Here is a 23587-nt window from a genome sequence, read left to right on the forward strand (position 1 = left end):
TAATATTCCTTTTCAGTCTCAATAATTGCCACTTCGAAGCAAATATTTTTCAATTTGCTTCTAAAATAAAAATTGAATACCGTGGATTTGATAATCCTAAATCCTGCAGTAATATTCTTTCTCAGTCTCAATAATTGCCACTTCGAAGCAAATATACTTCAGTTTGCTTTTGAAATAAAAATTGAATACCGTGGATTTGGTAGTCCTATGTCCTGCAGTAATATTCCTTTTCAGTCTCAGTAATTTCCACTTCGAAGCAAATATATTCTAGTTTGCTTTTAAAACAAAAATTTAATACCGTGGATTTGCTAATCCAATATCCTGCAGTAATATTCCTTCTCAGTCTCAATAATTGCCACTTCGAAGCAAATATACTTCAATTTGCTTTCCAAATAAAAATTGAATACCGTAGATTTAGTAGTCCTATGTCCTGCAGTAATATTCCTTTTCAGTCTCAATAATTGCCACTTCGAAGCAAATATTTTTCAATTTGCTTCTAAAATAAAAATTAAATACCGTGGATTTGATAATCCAATATCCTGCAGTAATATTCCTTCTCAGGCTCAATAATTGCCTTTCCGAAGCAAATATTCTTTTCTTTCGACATTCCCTTGCATCTTTACGACATGATAGAATTACATTGGTTTCCAGTGACTGCATCGTGTACACAAAATAAATACGACGGGCTATGCAATCGTTAGCAAATAATTGGGACAGCTTAATCCCTAGGGTGTTGAACAGACGACAAAAATGCTTGGTGCGTATGTAGGATTGATTTTTATTCGACCAATACTTGATGAGATAAGAACTGTCGTACGATAATTGACTCGTCGCGCAAATGACCAGGATAATGAAATAACGACACCAATAGGAAGGAACGAATACATATAATACAAATATATTTCTCCGCAGTTGCGTGTTTCGCCCTCTAGTTATCATTAATAACATTAACAATAACTTACGAGCGCGATCGTTGCTGTACACATGACACCGTTCTTATTGCACACTAGAAATACCACAGATGCATTCATACAGTATCAATCGCGATACAGCTGGCGTGTGTACTTCCGCATACCTTACGTTGCTATAATAAATAATATTATTTCTTGTTTATCTGCTTTCCACACCTGGCCACGTTCGTCGGCGAAGCAACGTTTCCCTAAACAAGTGTTTCGACCAATTCCTGGACGAACAGAGACAACCGAAGGGAAATCCACACGCAAGATTCACACGCAAGCTCTGCTTCTGACCATTGTCGATCGTGTATCCTCGCGCTTCGATTCTCTTTTAGTTGTACACATCGCGCGCACACACAGAGCCATGCATCAACAAAACGCAATTACACGTGCCGGTAGAGCAAATCTAACATTCGTTTGAAAGACAAGCATCGAAGGCAGAGTTCGTCATTGGATCTTCATTCTCAATGGTTCTTGGCTTCTCTCCACGAATCGCATAACATCTTGCAAGATAATGGGAATTACACCGATAAATATACTCTATACGAAACCTGTACACGGCTGGTAAATTTTCCTGCGATATTGTACGCTCTGTTCGAACGATTCGTACGACTTGTTACCAGTTCGATCGCAGTCCCAAGTGGTGCGAATTGCAATGATAATAATCGGAGAGCTACGCGACCGACTCGTGCAGCAGGCTCGTGGAAAGCGATCATCACACGTACAGGTGCAAGGAAAAATACATCGAAAAGGTCTTAAACTATTTTTGAGGAGCGATTTAAGCGGCGATCGTTTTTCAGTTTGAGCCAGTCGATAATGGGAATTGTAATTTCTATCTAGAATCAGAATATCGTGTACCAAAAGCTATCGAGTTTATTGTGGTCGTACGACGTTCCACGCGTACGACATTGTTTTCCGTGTCGTTTTCCGAGATCCCGTTTTCAGTCTTGAAACGTGCGTAAACGAAGCGACACCGGCTCTATCAGTAAAACGATGCGACCCTTAGTTTAGTGTATTTGGACTGCCTTTTTATCACTGTTTCCGTGTATGTGTTTATAATTAGGTAACGGGTTTGTACAATGTTTCAAAAAACTTCGCGATGAATATCAATGTTCTCCGTTTTCTGAAATAAGAAGCGCTGATTAACATACGAGAGTTGTGAAGTGACAAGGTACGCTGTATTCTACTTGGTGAGAAGTTATAATATTGGGGTCAATAATTGTAATCACTTCTTTCTTTTTTTTTTAGAGAGAGGACAGTCGTTCCGCTGCAAATCATGCGATCCGACTGTTAATTTTCGTGTTGCGGGAACTTTTGGTTTGTTTGCGAGACGAAAAAGATGTGGCTCCATATTAGCGAACGGTAGAGAGGTATAATGACAGGCGAAGCTAATCGATAGAAATAATTCTTCCTAATTCGCCATCGTTGAAGTGTACGTAACGAAACAAGGAAGACTCGAGAAAAGATTTGACATTTTTTTTTAAATTCTGGTTCTTTAAGGTTGGTATCTTCCGTTACCAATGCGTCGAAGACTTAAATTTATCACATAAAATATTTCATAGATAGAACATACTATGTGTTCCTAACGAAAGTGATATCTTCTAGAAGCAGACAATCACGCTGTCTAGAATTTGTCAACGTTTAAGTAACATTTAAGACTATTGACAGCTGATATTGATTTTGAAAGGAATTACATTCAAAATGATGTTTCTCATAATTACAAATATACATATGATACATTAAGTCATTTTTCACTTGTAGCCACAGCAAGCTCGATATGAAGCTCAATTCGAAGATCACTAACAAGCACTTGTTCCCATTCGGTATATTATATGCTCTCAGCATATTATCTGTCATTTGCTCTCTTTACCTTGCAGATGTAATTTACCTATTCTTGCATACACGACAAAGAATTTTATTTTAACCAATTTTTCTCGCATTTTCAATTGTCTCATTTTTTTCCCATTTATGATCCAATTACAAATACATGTATTGCACAAAATCCAGGGATCGCAATTGCTACAACTGAAATTAAACGTTTTTCAGAATCACATTGTCTGTGTAACATGCAAAAACTAAAGTTAAATACAACTGTATTTGTTTTTTTTTTGACAAGTTGCACAAGTTGGAAAGAATGCACAGCCAGTTTAAAATCGGAATTTGTTTAACCTTGCGGTGTTCGAATCAGTGATCCCAATATTACAACAGCAACGAAGTTGAGACCTTTCTTCGGCGAAAGGTGGTATCTTGAAAAGGAGGACAATTAAATCTTTGCAACAACAATCTTTAGGACGAAGTGTTCCAAGCTGAAGAACGCCCGTATTCCGCGACTCTAAACGACGATCTTTAGCGTGACGATACGCGAAAACCAAAATTCGTCGGCTTTGGTTGACGTCACCGATACATTTGTCTCGCGTAGGATCACTCGAACAATCGATATCAATTAATTATTGTCAAATACGCTGTATGTTAATAACATAGTTGATATTTCCGTGGATCGTTGGAACTTTGTAGAAAAGTATACGAGTCGCCTATACGTTTAAGCGAATAAACCGCGCGGAAGGTGTAAAGAGCTTAAAGACTTAACGAAAAGTACACTTTGACCAGGGGAAACTATACAAAGTGGCCTCGCGAATTTCGCAGCCCTCGATGCAGCCCACAATCAATTCGGCCTGATTTCTCCGAAGTAATTATCGCAGCGAAGCTTCAAGGAATATTCTTCGTCCGAATAAAAATATCTCACGACTCTGAAATTACTTTTCCATTAGATCTGCGTTTCTTTTTCACTTGCGACAACATTTGTTCATTTATTTTTCTTTTTTTTGCGTAAGGCGGACAAAAATTTCGCTAAATACGTAATCACTGTTATTTCCGTTCGACGAATGTTATTTCCCTGTTATTTCCCTCTCGTGTTCACACGCGGGGGAACAGATTAATTTAAACTCCCGACCAACAACAAGGTAACAGTTGTATCTAGAGATATTTGAATTTCAAAAGATTACTCGCACCCGATGTCCGAAGTCTGGACCAGTTCCATCACGTTCAACACGAACACATTCAGTTTGATGTCGGTTAAGAAAACGAATAATGAAGTACGTCAGTTCTTGCTTAGCGTCGATCGATGGACAATGATAAATTCGTTTTGGCACAATTCATTGGATTAGTCTCTTTTTTAGTGTCTAGGTTAGGCCTGTGTCGGTTGTATAATAAGCTCGATTCAACGCTCTCCCAGGTACCGTACCTCATTACGCCATCTATCCCAATTACTGTTCTCCGAACGGGTACACGCGTAGTCCTATCTATCTCGCATTCCTCTTTAACGAACAGTAAAATACATCGATAGTAAACACGATCGCGTGACAAATTCGCAAAAATTATTTCTGGATCCGGTGCAAAAATACAAATCTTCTGCTAAACGATTTCCTGAAGCCCCGCGTTAGTCAAATGATTGTGCTGAGCGATCTACGTAGTCAATTTCAGAGTCTCTCCGCTGATTTCAGCAAATCGTTTACACAGTACTGTCCGCGTCTCTGTCTAAAACGTTTCAACAACTGTCAAACAGATCACCCGGTCTCGAAGTCTGATCGTGAATTACGTCAGCGTCGAAGGTAACTGGTGAAAAATCGCCTACTCGGGTCCCGTCACGCTGCGGAACCCGTTCCTCTTGGCACCTTGCAAACAACGAACCTCCCACATTCTGCTCTTGATCGACTCGGCCAAAACGAGCCAGAGAACCTTCCCGCGTTCCCTGAAAAACCGTCGAGCGAATACGTCCTGAACAGCCACGATCGGACGATCTCGGACCCGACCACGTGTCGAGTGCACACGTGACAACGATTCCCACGGCGTGTCATGCCGACGTGCGTGAACTGCGACCCTTGCCTGCGGAATCCAAAAATTTCGCGATTATTAATCCCGAGAATTTTCGTAACGAGAACGGAAGAACTATTGTTTAAGTTGAAAGGTCTCGTTTGATTGTATTCTATCACTTAATTGTAATTGTAAAGTACGTCCAGAGTTAAGAGAATGTTTTAAGATTAATGAAATGTGTTCAGGGGAATTTTCTCCATTTATATTGTAGCATGAAAGTCTATTTATTGCTGCAAGTATGTAGAATTTTGACAGTATAGAAATATTCAGGAGACTATCCTGCATCTATATCGTGTCCAACAAAAGTTTTATTTACATTCGTAAATATTGAGGATGGATGATTCATGCTGCTTTTTCCACAAGAGAATGTGTTAAAAACGGCACGAATCATCTGCTCGAAACAGCGCCACTGGATGTAGCGGCAAAACGTTAAAACTTGTAAACAATGTACCGACGATCGGTTCTTTTCGGGAAAGAAAGTTAGGTGGCGCCATCTATCATCAACGTGGAAACATTGCGTCGGTAATTTGGCTAACGGTTTAAGCGTTTTGCCACTACGATTAATGGCGCTATTTCAACATTTTCAGAAGCAGACGATTCGTTTCGTTTTTAACACGGTTTCTTATGGAGAAAGAATCATCTGGCCTCGATATTCGCAATAATAAATAAACTTTTGTTACATGACATAGATTCAGGAGAGTCTTCTGAATATTCCTGTACCATCAAAATACTTTTTCGATTCCGTAATTTACATATTTCATATCATTTTTTATATATACACAGATGAAAGCATTTGAAATGTTTTGTGATTCTGAAATCTACTACATCTTTTGTTTTTTAAAATACTTAATTGTTTGTTAAAACTGTGTGTAGCGTACAGAAAAATTCGCTTGTCAAGAAACTCTTTGTCTCTTGTCAACAATTAAACAATACAATTTTGAGTAGCATGTGTACGCTCAATTTAGTAAGGGATTTTAAATATCTATACGTGTTCGAATAACAGTAGAATTATTTTCAATTACCGAGGGTCGTTCTAGATCACATCACACTTTCCAAAGCAGCAGATGATTGGTCGAGTCTTCACGACCAGCCTGCGGCTCAGCGGAAGCTTGAGGTCCTCTGAAATCCTCGTAGCCATCGCCGCCTGATATCACCAGGAGTTTCCCGCGATTGATGTTGTTTTGTTGATTCTTATTGGATTTTAGGGAGTATCTGTTCACTTTCGGACGTGGATCCGGTTTCGATGGTGTCAATGTTTCCACGCACGTGAGGAAACGCACGTGCCCGGTGTGCCCATGGGGAATGCCTGAGAAAGAAAGTACTCTATTGATGTGTGCATCGATAGAATAATTCTTGAAATTTTCTAGCCCGCTAAGTTCGTAAAGAACAATGAATTAATCAGTGATCCTTGATAGCGATTATTTTTAAAGGCAGGATCTACATACAAACATTGACTTTGTATCCAGGTTTCTTTTCAGTATATTTTTATACTCAATAGTAGTTGTTCAAATTGAAACTTCGAAGAAGATCAATTTTCTCAGGAACATAGATCTGTTCGCATCCAATATAAATGGATACGAGCTCCGATGTCAAGAGTAATACTGTCTCCAATGATTTATATGATTTCTGCTAGAGAGGATTTTATAAATACGCGTTATCGCAACAGAAATACGCGGACGGATCCAAAAATTTCACGAATGATTGATCGTACCTGTAGCTTTGTGGTGTCGGAACTGACACTTCGCGAAAATCGGTCGAGTCTAGCCAGCTTCTAATTATAACGAAAGCAATAACGATGCTTGTTTATAGACGATTAAATCTGACGTCAATACTCACCGGTTACAATTGGCGGCTGTGACATCCTCTGAGTGGATGGCTTTATATGGGGAATTGGCACAGTTAGGAGAACACCGGCGCTTGTACCGATCCAAAGCAACTCGTTGCAAGCCAAAAGTGCGGTAACTCGAAGACAGGCAGCCTTGTGCTGTCGTATTATGTCATCGCAACCTGCAGCAAGTTTAAAGCTTCCGTTAAAATAAATACCATAGACAGCACATGAAGATTCGTCTCAGTTCGTGTGTGAAAAGACACTGGTAACGTCTATGAAGCAATTACAAAGCCCTCTTTGTACAGGAATGTGTGCACTATTATTCCTTACATTAGTTAGTAAACGAATGTTTAAATGGACGTTTGTATCAAGAAGTTCGTCTTTGAATTCGCATAATTTGGAACGCGTAGAATAAATATTCGAGACACGCATCATCTGGTCCACAGTTTTTAAAAGTATTCATAGCTAAGGACTCATGAATAAATCTAACAATTTCAATTGTAAATCAATGAGTCGCCTCTGTAGCACGTCTCTTTCAAAATTATTTTTTAAAAGCTTCCGTATCCAGGTAAAGACTTACTGGTAAGCATTTTGGTAACAGCCGGAGCTATGTTGATGTCCGTCAAGCATTCATAGCTGGTAGAATGGAACAGTCGCAAAACGGCGCTGTTGTGCAAAGAAATCCAAACTCCAAGACCACCGGAACTCGCCATGCAGGAAACCGACGTGGACGAGTCATTGCTGACGGCGAAACTGTGTTCGACGTCGTACGTCTGGGTGTTCAGGATTTTCACAGTGTTGCGACAGCCGCACCAAAGTTTTCCAGACACCGAAAGCATTCTTGTGATGGGAGTCGCTGCCGTTCCTACCATTATGGTTGTTGGGACTGGTGTGTTCCAACCACCCACTAGAAATTTACAATCTTGTTAATTGGATCTTTTGCTGAATAACATTTAATCAAATAATTCGGATAAAATAATATTTATGTAAATAATGCACCACCTGCATTGAAAGTAGTTCCTTTAAACAGCATGTTTATCAGCCAGTAAAACAAAACTCTATAAATTATTGAAAATTATTGAGCACTTACAATGATCTCGAATGTAGACGGTGATGTCTCCATTAGCCAGCGACACGAACACTTTATTGTCCAAGTATCTAGGAGTAGATTTAACAAAATAAGTGTTGCTATTGAAAACAAGTTGCTGACAATTGTCAGAAATATGTGGCCAATAATAATCGAACAGACGATTGATAAAGGATCTTACATGATGCTATGCACGCTGCTATTGTGCTGGAGCTTCACTTTGTTCTTCTTGATTCTGATGTTGTCGTTGCAATTGTAAACGTGTATGCATCCGTCTTCCATTCCCAGCCACATCGTAGGTTGATTGGTCTCCTCTTCCGTTGTCGAACTATCAATACTTGGAACATCGCCACCCAAGGTCAGGCTACCCGTATCTGCACATGGAATGTCGTCCGAGTCTGAGTCCTCGGAGCTCGAGCTGTTGTAAAACGATTTTATTAGATTATCAATCGATGATAATAAATTCTAGATGCAAATAAAACTACAATATTGTACAGGGTGATTCACCTAACTCAATTTGTTCTACATCAAATAATCGTTAACTTATACTTTCAAAATCGACAGTGTCTACGTTTGGAAACTGGCGATAAATGTGTGGATCAACATCACATTCATGGAGTTTGGAACTATCTATACCGTAACGAGTAAAAAGATCTCTTTTCACTATAACATCGCGGATTATTCTTTTATATTTCTTACAGTCCAACGATTCTCTGTTCAACATTGTACGATATTTAATTGACAGAACGAAAGGTGCAATGATTTCACAGTTTTCATCGATTACACACTGTTGTTGTTTTTCTGTCCCAGCAACACAAGGGTGCTAGGTTAGGCGAGTCACCCTACGAAACAAGGAATCGATGAGTAACTATTATCGTTCGAAAGTTTGGAATAATTTTCATTCGACTGCTACTGTTTCTCGACAGATCGCGTTTTCGTTGCACGATATTGTCCACTGAATCACGGAATTCGATTTAATGTCAAAAATATTACCTATCTAAGTGTATGTTCCCGCCACTGGCATCGACATCCTGGACCGATATGCTTATGCTGCTCTTACTGTTCGCGTACGAAGAGTTGTTAGTCACGCATGAATTCGATCTAAAATACAATACAAGTAAAGTAGAGATTCTTTCTACCCGCCTATACGGCATACGAGCAAAGCGTTACATTTCGATGACTTCTAAAAGCGGACTAGTTCAAAAATGCTGCTTAGGAGACCCATCTTCAGTGACCCCGATCTTTACATACGTTGTCACGGTCACCCTCCTAAATAACCTTTTTTTAGATTTCAGCACATTGCACAAGTTCGAGAACTGACACTGTTCTGAATTGCACCTACACGATTTTATCGCAAATGCCAGCTTATTGAAATAATTGCGAAAGTGTTAGATGAAAAATGAAAAGAGATGCGTTTCATATGCGACCAATGTAAAAGAAAATTTGCAGCGACGCATGCCAGAAAATGCATTTAAACGATATCCTACGATGAAACATGATCAGTTATAAATCGCAATGTCAATACAGTTATATGAATACAGTACATTTAGCACAATTAACCTTTTAGGCACGACGCGCCACTATAGTGACTTTCGCGGATGTCATCTTTCAGAACGACACGCCACTATAGTGGCTTTCGCGGATGTCATCTCTCTGGACGACGCGCCACTATAGTGGCTTGTTCTAGTAGCTCACTCGCTCATCGTTTGAACCAAATAATCGTCTTCATATGCATTGTTTCACACTTTTTTTGTCTTCACATCGATTTACAACAGTCTACAGGGTGTCCCAAAAATATCTCGCCATCCGGAAATGGCGGGTTTCTCGGATCATTTGAAGCAACTTCTTCATTTACAAAAATTTTCTCCGAGGCGCCGTTAACGAGTTATTAACGAAAAACAGTGACCAATAAAAATCGAGTACGGCTGACGCGAGGCGGCCCAGCCAACCAGCGCACGAAGCCCAGTTCCGCTCATTGGCTCGATCGCCTCGCGCCAGCTGAGCTCGCCTCTCATTGGTCACCGTTTTTCTTTAATAACTCATTAACGGTGCCTCGGAGAAAATTTTTGTAAAGGAAAAAGTTGCTTCAAATGACCTGAGGAACCCGCCACTTTCGGATTGCGAGACATTTTTGGGACATCCTGTATATACAGACAGAATATACAGTATCAGACCCTGTACAGTACATATCAGACTCTGCCGTCCAGAGAAATAGCCTCGCGCCGAATTCAGCCGTACCTAAAAGGTTAATATAAGTATACGAGTACAAACATTTTCTTGTTAGACCTAGAATTATTCAAATACAATGAAACGACGGTATCGCGACGCTGTCCGAAAATGATCGAACAAATGCGGACCAGCCTAAACGGCACAGCAGAGGTTGTTAACGCTGCGAAGGTCGGTGCTTAAGATCGTGGTCATTGAAGATATTTCCCCTGACAGCGGGTGTACTCAATCGCTAACGGTGAGTATGCAGGCCACGAGAACCTCGATCCACTGTAAATACTTCATTAAAAAGGGGATAAGGTACCTTTGTGTACACGCCGGGATTCCCGCTACGCACAGGATCCTAGAGTTGCAAACACCGTTGCAAGAGGTGACATGCGGCGGTTCCGGCATCAAGCTCAACACGCACACCTGGCCGACGAAGCCGTCGCTGTTGCACACCCAGACATCCCGGGAAACCTGACCGTTGGTCAAGGTGGGCGCAGCACAAGTGAACTGCAAGCCGGCCCTAGTCTTCCTAATTGGCAGAGGACCCACAAACTCGGGGCAGGGCCTCCTATCGGCGGACAACGCTGCAAATGAAGGCATCGAAAGAGGTCAGACTGTTGATCATCCGCTGGGAATGTTGACATTACTCACCTAACTTTTGCTTGGCCTCGTTGAAGCTCTCCTCCCAACTGGCCCTCTTGTCCGGTTTCGTGAACATGACGGAGATATTCTCGATCCCGGCCCTGAAATTAACGATGCCGGGAACGATGAGTTTGAATGATTTTCGTAAATACTTGAGGTATTAACACTTAGCTAACCGAATGGGGAGATCTCCCCGTTTTAAATTCAGTCGATTGACGACCGAATGGATGATCAATGAAAAATTAAAATTGATTGCTTAATTTTATTCAGATTTGCATGAGGTACGAATGCTGAAGAAGTAATTGATGCCGTATAAGTTTGCTTAGTAATTTTCGTTCAATAGAATGAAATATTTTAATTTTATGACAATTTTCGAGGTCTCTAGCGCGGTCGTGGAAGTGTTAATTGCACGACTTTGAGACAAGGAGAAAATTGAATGGAGTTAACATATATTGCAAATTACGAAACGCAATTCGAGAAAATTCTGTAATCAGTATGCGACAATAAATGATTACTCACTGAGTATTAAGCGTTAATTCTAAACAGGCCAATTGCGAATGCGCCGCATTCCTCTCGGCTAATTGACGTTGCGCTTGCACAAGCATGTCCTTGATAAGATCCTCGAGTTGTTGCTTTGCACCGTGCAACGTTGACGCGAGTTCCTGAAGCTGTACCAACGTGGTGCAGTCTTCTCGAAGGTAGTCCACCTCCCTTGCCATTCGCCTCAAATTTTCATCTTTGGCTGTCGAATGAAAGCAATTTATTAGAATTTCGATGACAGAGTAAAACGTGGGCCAAAGAGAATATTAAACGAGTTTCAAGAAATACCTTTCATAACTTCTAGGTCGTCCAGCGGTATTCTCATTAACATTTTGTACTTGTTTGCTTCCAGTAGGCCGACCAAACTGTTCGGACAGGAACTCCTACGAATTCGGGATTGTCGAGTACAGAGAAAGATTGTGTTTGCGATTTTCGATGAAAATTGTAATAAAATATAAAGAAACGCTAAAATATGCGTAAACTCTACTGTAGAATTTCTGCGCAGCTTCGAGAAGAGCTTATTGGAACTCACGTCGACGGTTTCTTGATGGTTCCGCTTCTCCTTTTGATGCTGGTGATGACGAGTAGATCGGAGAACAAGAACAACGCGCGTTCTTTTCTCGTTCCCTGGTTCGAGGCAATGGTGACCAGATCGTGCCGGACGAAAGCTCTGCGGTAAAAATAGATATGTCAATGCAAACGGATCTTTATTTTGCTTTCAGGGCAGTTTTAACCGCGACACGCACCTGTATTGGGAATCAATACGATATGCATACTTAAAGATTGAATAGCTCGCGAAATGAAAAACCGGGTACAACGGTTTCGCATGGATACGACGGGGACATATGTATTTGAAGGAGTCATTGTACATTCGTTTCCGTTCGAAGTGGGAAACCAGTCGCGTTCAATTTCAAAAGGTAGAAACCATAGGCACCAGACACGAGGACAAAGGCTGAACTTCCATGTTCAAATAAATATGTTCAATCGGCTTTGTTTCGTTTATCTTTTGTTTCGTCTTACAGCAATATTCCGACACGTTCAAATTTATTTTCGTTCGGTCGGATAATGACAATAGCTGTCTTAAACAATGCTTAAACAATTTGCGAACGACAATATTTCATAAATCAGAAAACAAATAAATAGTTTTAAAAAATAAATAAAAAGGATAAATAAAGATTTACTTTATATTTTAAAAAGTTATAAGTTTTAAGTTTATTTAAAAAAATCTACAGTTTCATGAAAAAAATATGATGGCAAAATTTATAAAAATATCTCTGTTACGGTAATAATAAAAGTTTGTGAGATTTTTCATTAGAAATCCAGCGGTCGTTATTTAACGTCACCGTGCAATTTTATTTGTCATTTTCTGAAAAATAAAATGTTGAACTGCAAAATTCGATCCTATATTGTCGACTCAATTCTTCGGCCTGACGTATATTCGACCACCCCGTATATTACGTAAACGCGTAATAACTCGAAGAAGTTTACCTGTCGTTAGTAACGATGCCGACGAGACCTTCGACGAGGGCTTGAACTTCCCGCAAAGTAGTTTGCTGTTGCTGCCACTCGAGGGACTGTCTTTCCGTGCAATTGATCTTCACGACTAACTCGTGCACCTCCTTTTGAGCGGCTTGCAGTAATTCGAAATCGGGATGCGACGCATCGGTGTGCTTCAACAATCTTTGGATGAGTAGCTCGTAACGGGGTATCTTCTGCACCGGCATGATCAGCAACTGATCTAGTCCGAGTTTTCCCTTGTGCTCTCGTTCCATTGTCTACGATGCAACAATCGAGAATATCAACTTTCTAGGCTTAATTTGACGAGTCCTCCCATCGTTTCACTAAGCTGGCAGAAATCGTACGAATATGCACCCCGAACAAAACTTTACGCATCGTATATTCTGGCCCATCGCGAGCCCTGAGAATAACAAAATTGTTTGCCTTGACTTTCCTTTGTATTTTTAAATACGACTTGACGAACATCAACGTGTTTGTAACAAATTGGCACGCCGTCGTATGAATGCGTCTGAGCAAGAGTTTATTATTTTTATTTATTTATAGAACGTTCCTCTTACTTTTATTAATTATATATATACTCTCGGAATCTATTGATTTGCTATGCCGTTATGGTGCGCAAACACGAGAACGTTCCACACACACACACATACATACATACACGTACATACACACATATGCATGTACGTATGTACGTGCAATGTGTAACCCAATTCTTTTTCAGCCTGCTGGATTTTTTTTTTTATAGAAACTAGAGAACTGAGAAAAACGTGAATGTGATTTCTTGTTTTCGCTGAATATGCTAGAGAAATTCGCGATCGAATTGGCACCGGAGTACAGAGAAACAAAACTGCTAATTGAAATATTGAAAATGAAAGGGAATAGATCCTCTGCGTACCTCGAGGAATCGTGCGAAAGCCGGTTTCGCCTGACAAGCCGTCTTTATCGCCTTCCTCGCGGACTTCCAATTATCAAGGAAAAGGGTGTACGTGTCCAGGACGACTGGCTTCGTGAACTGTAAAGAAAATGTCACGATCTATTACGTCTGTCAACGTACCCGCATACAACTACAACTATACCAACTAATTCGAAAAAATACAATTTCGAAAATAGTATTCAATTATGTTGTTCAAATGCAAATTAATTAATTATTAAATTGTTGGCGTGATGCGCTTCTAATATATCTGAATAACGTGCGTTAAATGCAGCAAATGTTCTCGATATTTAACGCTGCGTTTACGTTATTTTTAATCTTGCGAGGACATTTAAGAAATTCGAATTTCGTAAAAAAAGTTGGCACATGCAAACGCTGAATTCTCTTTATCGGATTACATTCGATAATGATCGACTGTCGTCGACTGTGTACAGATACGAAAAAACATACCGCATCGAGAAAGACATCGCCAATTGTCTGTTTAAGTTCCCAAGTATCGAGCCTTTTGCGCAGTTCCTCCAGAAATACTTCGTGATGATTGAGGATAGAGGGAACCTAAAACTCGTGAATACGATCATTTAACAGTGCTATAGCTCCCTTTGATAAGGAACTATTGTGCATAAAATAATAGACCGGATAAACAACGTTTCGTGCTAAACGAGTCGGTGCTTTCTTCTTGATATTCCAGTTTAATTTCCACGAAATGACTTGCAAAATACTAGTTTCCTAACAAATATCTCATCCTGAAACGAATAATTCTCCGTTTTTTTAAAAAATGGAATGCAACAATTTTTCCCTAAATAAATAGAAAAAAGACATGTTTCCTCTATAATATTTGTTTTATCCTTACGATATCCCGTGCTATTTTTATCGAAATAATGTTAAAACCGTTTCAACGAATTTTCAGTGTATTATCATTCGCGTTGTAAAATAGTATTTTGTACGCACAAAAATATAATTGAAGATATTTAATAAGATTTAATAATTTTTATATTATATTATTATAATTATAATTTATATTATATTATTATATTCAAATTGCTTTTATCTTCATATTGTAATTGCAGCTTCAACATCGAATTGAGGAAGCACTCGTCAGAAATTAATATGAATGTAGTAAATTCAGCTCGAGGAATCTATCATCTGAGATTGGGCTTTCATACTGCTTTCAATCTGTGGACGCGAAAATTCCAGCACACTGCACGAATGGAATTTCAGGCAAGTAGAGAAATCCGACCATGGTCAGCCCTTAGAATATGGCGCACGGTAATCTTCGCAAAAATAAAACAGTTTTACCCGCAGCTCGCGTTTTGTTATTAAACATTTCCAAGCTCCGTTCACGTTCATCAAAATGTTAGCGAATCATTTAAGCTCCCCTTTTGTACCAATAAATGTGATCTCGGTATAAGAAACAAAATTGAAACTATTTTAAGTTTTTATTAATTTTCACAATAATCAATAGATCTCTGAAAACAGCTGTAAATTGTTTGTTTCGGCAAAATGATGCAAAATGAAACTGTGCAATTATACCGTGCATGTCATAAATAGATTTTATGTGGTAAATTAATAAGAAATCGACTCACCTGGTAAAAGATTTCGTCCACTGTCGCTGCATCCACCAAACCGGCATTTTCGGAACTCTTCAGTGGTTGCAGGTATTTCTGAAATGCCATATATTTTTTATCCTCCCTCGAAATGGGATTTTACATGTTATAGTCTGAAAAATAATTTCTTACGACGATTGGCTAATATCATTTTCATATCGTTTTATAGACAAAATTAATTCTCATTACGTTATCCGTGTATTTTAAAATAGACACATTTCTAGGTGTCTGTCATTTAAACCATCATTTCGGCATATTCAGAAGAGTTCGCAGAATACTATCACGCAAGTTGCAACTGTTTCACCACGACCGTCGAAAGTCCAAGGCATCTTCAAAATTGAAATTCTGTGTCTTCCTTACAAAATCGATTCATCGGAGAAGTGTACGTGAGAATTTTAAAGAATCCGAATCCGAAGAAGACAACAGATTCTACGAAATAACAGATTTAGATTCCCATGAGGATCTATAAGAACTGCCGGTTCACCAAAAATTACAAATCCCGCTTGGCTGTCGGACGCCGTTATCGGCAACGCTACATTCGCCACCCGCTGCTCTAAACTCCAATCTCCTCCAATTATTCTTCGAGGCAGGGTTTCATAAAAGCCAAGCAAATCGGTTAAAGGATTCCAATCAACCCCATTGAAAACGCAGACACGCGTTCGCAAAATCGTTTACGAGAGCCGCGACCGATATATCGATAGCCGTCGCGGGACGCAGCCATTAAATTCAGAACACGCGCCGCGCGCGAAGGTTGCGACCTATTTACCGCGTCGATTTCCAACGGTGTTTATGAAGAATCGTCCTTCCTCGATCATATCGAATCGCAGAGGCGGCACGGTAATTACGAAGAACTAATTGCAGGCATTATTTATCGATCGGACGCGAGGGGGTTTGGGGGATGCTAGCCGTCTCTCTTGACACAAGCAGAGCGCGTTGAAAGCGGAGACGCGTTCGAGATCAGCTTCTTGAAATGTCAAACGGCGAGGAAAAGTGTTTTCTCCTTCGGCAGGAGGGTTTTGTTGCTATCATGTTGCGCATAATGCTTTTACATTTCTCGCCCGGTAATCGCGAGGCCAATGTAATTGCTTGTAACTATTTCCAATGAGTTACCTATCCGGCGTCGATTTTTTTTTCACTCTTCGCACGCTAGCATTTTCTCGCATCTTCTACCGGCGACTTGTCAAATGATAGAAATGTTATTCGAATACAGCGGATCATCCTGTAACACGTCTGATTTGTTACGTATTGTATAGAAATCGTGTTAAATGCAGAAATAATGCAAACTGTTCCTTGTTATAATTCAAGATTGATAAGTTTTGTTATTTGGAAACTATTAAGATCGATTAACGCCGCTAGAATGTAACATTACAAGAAGATGACCGTATTTTTTACACCGTGTCGTGTCAAACCATGATTTTGAGTTGCTGCGTTGTAAGAGAGTCGGCTGCGGTATACTCCATTTGCGTAGGATTTGGCATTTACCGCATTGATACAGATTTTAGTGTCATAATTATCGGTAGTATCGGGGGTAGCATTATGCTCTCTGAGAGGCATAAACAAGTACGGTAAATTCTCCCTAATTGTTCTACAATTTGTCAACGAAAATGGAGAATTTGGGAAGATGAGATACGATTATTCGAGTCTTGCGCCTCGTTTTTATAATTGTTAACAAATCAACGACTATAAAAACGAGCCGCGAAGTTTGAATAATAATATATTCTCTTTCCAAATTGTCTTTTCTAAAAGTACACTGCTTACAATCTCAAATTCAACGGCGCTAATCGTGACATCAATTCGTACAATTTCCTGGAAAAATGTAGTAGCTTGTTAGCAGATTAGATTTGTCGTTAAAAAACATTTATAAGAGCACAGTTAAAGGCAAACGAAATTGACCCGAGGGAGACTCTGCTAAAACAATCATGGATGTAGTGTGCAGGAATTACAGTAAATTCTCTTCAATTGTCCCTCAGCTTGTAAACGAAAATGTAAAATTTGAGAAGATGAGATACGATTGTTCGAGTCTTGCGCCTCGTTTCTGTAGTTGTTAAAAATCGGCGACTATAAAATCGAGCCGCGAAGTTTGAATAATAGTATCTTCTCTTCCCAAATTAACCATTTTTGTTTACAAGCTGGTGAACAATTTTTGGGAGAATTTGCTACACAAAGGGTTACATTAAATTGACCGAAGAGCAGTTTCGATAGAATGGGAAGCATCGGAAGGGAATGAGCTAATTTTGTAACGTGAAGTAATATTATCTTATTATGATTGGTCGAACCTATTGCCGGAAGAGTTTCGAGAATTTACCACACCGCGCTCGTAATCCGCGCGGCATATTTAATGAAAACAACAACCGGGAGAGATACGAGGCTGCATAACTTAGCTAGAAATTGCCCGACAAGTAGATCATTGAAGTGGAATCCTTGTTCGAAGTAAATAAACGGGCAACGGGCTTGTTTACGAGGAACAAGGTCGGGGCTTCAATGTTCTAGGAACTTTCGTGAAACACGTTTCAGTCGATACTCTGCTGGAAGGGAAAATAAGTGAAAAGGTAGCACGGCAATCGCTCCTGTTTCGACAATTCTGATCAGAGAAATCTTCGAATTTTACATACAGGGTGATTCCGCTACGGTGGTGCAATTCGAAAAGGGCTGAATCTACACGAGCAATCTGATCTACTCGTTTGTAAATATTAATTATTTCTCCGTTTTACATTCACCACGAGAACATTTCTAGTCAACTAAACCATATTCTACATTTTACAAAATAATTGTTGAAAATACGAATTTGCACAAAATTTTATTCTACGTAATTCGCTTGATTTCTACCAGAATCGAATCGCTTTCTGATTATTGGAAACACATTGTGGTACTAGAGAACGATTTCCACAACGTTTTGTGTACATGTAACATCGATGTAAGCCTTGGAGCAACTTTTTCCAATTTCTGTCCAATTGTCGAGGATGAAAACAAGTATGAACGATAACTGTTGCTGCAACTTTTTCAGTAAAAGTTTCCACCAGTCTGCTCTCAACTATTTTATTTACTGTTGTATGCCGCACAATGGCCAACTATTTTTAGCTACAGAATTTGTAAATAAGTCCCACGCTTTTCGCGCTATGCGATGGAAAGCTAAATGTAATATTGTTCGTTAGAGACTGCTTTCCGTCAAGGAAATTGTTTAAAACGTATCAACGTTGCATAGAAATTGGTGAAGTTCCAATCTCAATTTTCGATATCTGATATTCCCTTGGTCTTTTTTACGTTGGTAAAAAGTGAAAGTATTTGATAATTTTGCGCGGTGAAATTCACTTTTAAAGTTCATTAAAATGTACTTACATTGACTAGTATTTGTAGCGCCTCCACGTACGATCGTTCGGTATCATAAAGTTCCACGACTACGTGAGTTCTGGTATCCTGAAACATAAATGCAATACATCCGCGTTACAAACATTTATGCGTTTTCTTTCTGTCTCTCTATCGCAATAATAAAAGCTCGAATGAAAGTGTCGGCAGGTGTTAAAAGAAATAACGAGCAATTACATAAACACAAGATTCTGTTTTCGTTTCCTACGGGTAGAAGTTCTTTGTCTATACTAATTAAATTCTATTTCATTACCGTGCCTGCAGCTTGGCTTCCAAGAAATACCGATCTGTGTAAACATGCGTAGAGACGGTCAACGACACACTAATTTTCAGTAGCTAAATCTCTGTGTTCCGAGAGTGGTTCTAGGAACGATGAGCTCGTTACATGCTGATCGAGTTGGCTCATGATAAAGATCACATGTGACCGCGTATCGCGTGAACACGTGTACTCGGTCACGTGTCATTGTCATAACGCTAACTAGCGTAGTGTTATGCGTGGTATTATGCAGTCGAGAAAAACTGTTTCTATTACGCAACGTGTAAGACACGACGGATAATCTTACGTCCTGATACCCGACTGCATCATTGTAATCGGGGATTATGACATAATCGTTGCTGCATCCCCGTGCATACGCATATATTTTTGCAATCAATCGGTCGATGAATGCACGCGGCGGTGTATTAGTCGAAAGAGCCTGTGTAAATTACTTCACTTGTTTCCGGTGGCAAATCATTCATGGAATAAACTTATTAAGTTCGAATTATTCGTAAGTTCATTTTGATAGACACAGTCGAAGCAAGTCAAAATATCCAGAGGGTCTCCATAATTTAATTTCGAATCTAATATAATTAGAATCAGCAATTTGATGCTTATATGTATTATAAAAGCCTTGAACCTCTTAGTAGAATTATTGCAACGCGCTGTAAACTGCTAATAACGTACCAGCGTGTTTTATTCCGAATACATTTTCAATAAAAGTGCATTGCTTACGATCTCAAAGGTCAACAGCGCTAATCGTGAAATCAATTCGTACAATTTCCTGGAAAAATGTGGTGTCTTGTTAACAGATTAGGTTTGTCGTTACGAACATTTATAAGAGCACAGTTAAAGGCAAACGAAATTGACCCGAGGGAGTCTCTGCTGAAACAAGCATGGATGTAATGTGCAGTTCGCATTGGATGAAACAGTATGGTACATTGAATGTAGGAATTACAGTAAATTCTCTTCAATTATCCCTCAACTTACAAATGAGCCGTTTATGTTGAAAGTGGCATAAGTCACTTCTTTTTTTTTAAGTGAAAAGATACCGTTCAATTGTAATTAGTGTTACCATTAACTCGATTTTTTTGAAAAAGTGACTTATGCCACTTTCAAAATAAACGGCTCAAATGAAGATAGCCAATTTGGGAAGAGGAAATAGAGGAAGATAGAAGAATAGATAGAATAGAAGAGGATTGTCAACACAAGGCTCGAAGCCTTCTTGAATTATCTATTTTTATGTACAAGCTGAGGGACAATTTTGTAGAATATACTGTATCGAGTGAACATGTACAGTAATGTCTCCCTAATTGACGCTAAGATTGTGCACAAAAATGGACAATTTTGAAACAGGAGACACGATTATTCGAGCCTTGCAGCTCGTTTTTATAGTTGTTGATAATTCGTAATTACGAAAACGAACCGCAAGGCTCGAATAATCGCATCTCCTCTTCCAAAATTGTCCATTTTATGCGGACAACCTGAGCGTCAATTAGAGAGACATTACTGTACCGAGAAATATGAATCGCTATTGAAAGGTAAAGTCAAATACAAATGATCGGTCGAATACAACTGAACGTATTAATGACAATAAATTTTGATCTGATGCGAACCCTGGAACAGTCGTCAAATGTTTATCGATCTAGTTGAGAACTCTCGAGTTTATTGCGACACAACTAATTCTGAGGTCATCGTCGTTTCAATTTTAAGCATGAGAAGTATTCCAGAGCTGTTACCAACGTCGCTTGCTATCTCACGTTGTCACGATTTGTCTATTTTATCAGGAAAAACGACATTTACGTGGAGAGAATGTCGGAGGTAAAGAAACCGCACGAAAGGATTCTACATTCTGGTCGATTGCGACACTTCTAATAGAGAGTGACACAAACGTTTCGCCGCTCAACCGTAACAATCTTGTAAACCAGTAAACGTGGAAAATAGCAAACGGGGTCGAACAGAACCGCTCCAGGGTTAAGAGCTCGCGAAAGCTTTTGTGCAGAGTTTCGTTCCGCCGCATGCATAAAAGAAATTTCGTTACAGCTAAAAATCGCCGGATCGTTCGACACGTGCGCAACCGTACCGATTGCTGTTCGATAGTTAAAAAAAAGAAAAAAAAACAAGAAAAAAAAGAAACGACAAACCGTGATTGATTTTACGGTCCAACCCGTTCTACCAGAAAGACCGAGCCCGATCCAGCGCAATCCATTGCAATGCAGCGGTGCAAATCGTTTGGCAACAACCTTCACCTTTCGACTAAATCCCCCGTATATTTTCCGGGAAACAACTGATAAAACGAAATTTCGCGGATGTAGAAAGTGTGGTGGGTGGAAGCGCAAACATAGATTTCGAGTCGTATATTAACTAGTCAGTGGTCTGGGTGGGAGGCCTCGGTTCGGAAAGCGTAGAATGCTCGGGCCAGCCAGCGTATTCTGCATTCGCGTGGAATAACTAATAAAACGGGGTACGTGCGAGGAGGGAAAAACTGTGGCGGCAGTGTAACAACAAACACTGTGCACACGGTGCACGTTCAGACGGTTCGGATTCGTGTAAGCATGAAAAGGAAAACTACCCACGCGGTCTGTGCTGACACGCTCGTTACTTTCGCTGTCCACCGACGTCTGGCTGATGAGTTTCCGACCAGCGTTCATCGTCATCCTCTTCGACCACCTTTGCTAATCCTTCGCAATAACGTGAACTTTTCACTCGCATATCAATCGCGCCGACTCCTATCCGGATCGTTCCGCGTATCCAACCGATGCTGCACCAAAAAATCGACAACTGATCAATCCCTGCCGACCGAACGAATCCGCCTTTCTCACTTTTACGCGATTGTTGGTGCTTGGTTAGAACCGACGAGACGCGCGATTCGTTCCTTTGCGGATTAAGAACGATAGAATGATTTCTCGCCATCGATTTGCTCAATTAAATATTCACTTTCTCTATTTTTAGTTATTGTTTGCAGTCACTTTTCTAATTTCTTATTACAATAGATTTTCTGTGTTGCACGTCTCGAATGAACATTATTCGATATTGACTCTAGCGATAAGTAATACGGTAATGTCTCCCTTACTGACGCTCAGATTGTCCACTAAAATGGATAATTTGGGAAGAGGAGATACGATTATTCGAGCCTTGCGGCTCGTTTTTATAATTGTGGACAATTTATAACTATAAGAATAAACCGCAAGGCTCGAATAATCGTATCTCCTCCTCCCAAATTGTCCATTTTTGTGGTCTATCTGGGCGTCAATTGGAGAGACATTACTGTAATACTAACTGGTAAATAAATTGTAAATGTAGGTTGGAAGGAAACGTTGAAATGTAATGTGCATAAACGAATTTTTTTCTGCCACTAAATCACTTAAATCACGCAAGAAACATTCCTCGCATTGTCGCAGCTAAAGGAAATAATTAGGTGGCTTAGTTAGAACGGAATTGCGAGTTCTTAGTACATGATAATTACAAGTACGTCACTAAAAATGGTATAGAGATGGCAAAAGATTGCTGTTAAAAATTCGACAAAGAATAATGAAACATTCTGTGCGGGGTTTGCTTCCGGCGTGATGACATTTCTCTCGCTGCTTTTGCAGATTTTTGGATCATTTCGTGCGACATCTCTTGACATTTCATTCGTGGTAACTTATATGGGTTACCTGCACCTTTTGAAATCACTTTTTCCTTAAGAAATCGGTTCGAGTGCTTTCATAAGAAATAGATCTTTCCGTCACTATAAAGGTGAAACGGGCATATCTTCCATCTATAATATCAGCTCTGGCGTAGGAAACTGTTACAATAGATAGCACGACAATAAGTACGCGTCATATACCTGTATCATTCGCGCAGATTCATTTCAGTGAGGCAGAAACCATGCTTGGCAGCCTAACCATGTATTAATTGTGGATAAATAGCGGCTTGCTCGTTTGTGTATTTAATACTTTTATTTGTGGATAGTAACTTTTGGAAGCGACTGTAGCGATAAATATAATTATATGATTATATATCGCGTAAATATAATTATAAATATTAATCGATTGCGAAATGTGAAGTGCCTCGTAAATCTATATAGAAAAATGATTGAAGTAAGGATCCATGATTAACAATGAAACAATAATGTTTTCAAAATATAGGTCATTGATAGTACGAGGGGAACTGTAATATCTCCTTCTACTTGTATTTTATCATGCGTGTACGTAGTATGCGCGTAATGGAAAAATCGAGATGTTAATAACGTTTTTAAAACGTTACTCGCGTGCTCTGCACGCGTGTGTGGACGAGGGAAAATCAATAGTGTGTAAGAAATTTCGAGAAGATCGGCGAAGTTATACATATATCGACAGGCTTTTCGATGCAGCGCAGTCATTCATGTATTTACGTTCTAGCTGATCGCAACATACGTTTATGACAAAGTCCCTTGTGCTCTACTTGTTTCTCGTGTAATTTCTACAGAGGGCACAGAGGGCGAATATTTAGCAACTTCATTAACCTTTCGCTATTTGTCGATTCTTCTGTCGTGTACGAAGCTGACCTATCTTTCTCTGCAAGTGCGACTGTCCGTGAGAAAATAGCATACGTCGCGAGGAAATAATCGGCACCGTAGATTAAAATCGATCACCTTGTACACGGTGTATTATTATTATTCATATTAGTATTATTATTCATATTATTGAGTATTAGAGAGTATTATTAGTATTATTATTCATATTAGTATTATTCATTCAACCGTGAGTTTGCAATAAATCGTTGATGAACTCGCGTTCAGACAACATTCGCATTTT

General features: G+C 39.6%; 1 protein-coding gene across 3 annotated transcripts in view; it reads right to left on the bottom strand.

The window, feature by feature from the left end:
- Positions 1 to 762: 762 nt before the first annotated feature.
- LOC117221834 (rho guanine nucleotide exchange factor 17) overlaps positions 763 to 23587 on the bottom strand; it is a 68535-nt gene continuing 45710 nt past the window's right edge. For 2 of the 3 annotated variants that reach the window (XM_076523798.1, XM_076523797.1), the window contains exons 9-25: positions 18527 to 18604; positions 15170 to 15247; positions 14037 to 14141; positions 13551 to 13667; positions 12626 to 12912; positions 11670 to 11807; positions 11426 to 11520; positions 11117 to 11339; positions 10607 to 10698; positions 10272 to 10539; positions 8735 to 8842; positions 7923 to 8159; positions 7745 to 7812; positions 7235 to 7561; positions 6663 to 6833; positions 5849 to 6132; positions 763 to 4838 (exon numbers count right to left, since the gene is read on the bottom strand). In XM_076523798.1, the coding sequence (XP_076379913.1) occupies positions 5870 to 6132; positions 6663 to 6833; positions 7235 to 7561; positions 7745 to 7812; positions 7923 to 8159; positions 8735 to 8842; positions 10272 to 10539; positions 10607 to 10698; positions 11117 to 11339; positions 11426 to 11520; positions 11670 to 11807; positions 12626 to 12912; positions 13551 to 13667; positions 14037 to 14141; positions 15170 to 15247; positions 18527 to 18604 (2655 nt within the window). In that variant the 3' untranslated portion in view covers positions 763 to 4838; positions 5849 to 5869. The remainder of the gene's footprint in view (positions 4839 to 5848; positions 6133 to 6662; positions 6834 to 7234; positions 7562 to 7744; positions 7813 to 7922; positions 8160 to 8734; positions 8843 to 10271; positions 10540 to 10606; positions 10699 to 11116; positions 11340 to 11425; positions 11521 to 11669; positions 11808 to 12625; positions 12913 to 13550; positions 13668 to 14036; positions 14142 to 15169; positions 15248 to 18526; positions 18605 to 23587) is intronic. The other variant, XM_076523799.1, reaches the window with a different exon arrangement.

Source organism: Megalopta genalis, chromosome 7 (assembly GCF_051020955.1).
Source record: "Megalopta genalis isolate 19385.01 chromosome 7, iyMegGena1_principal, whole genome shotgun sequence".
Classification (NCBI taxonomy): Eukaryota; Metazoa; Arthropoda; class Insecta; order Hymenoptera; family Halictidae; genus Megalopta; species Megalopta genalis.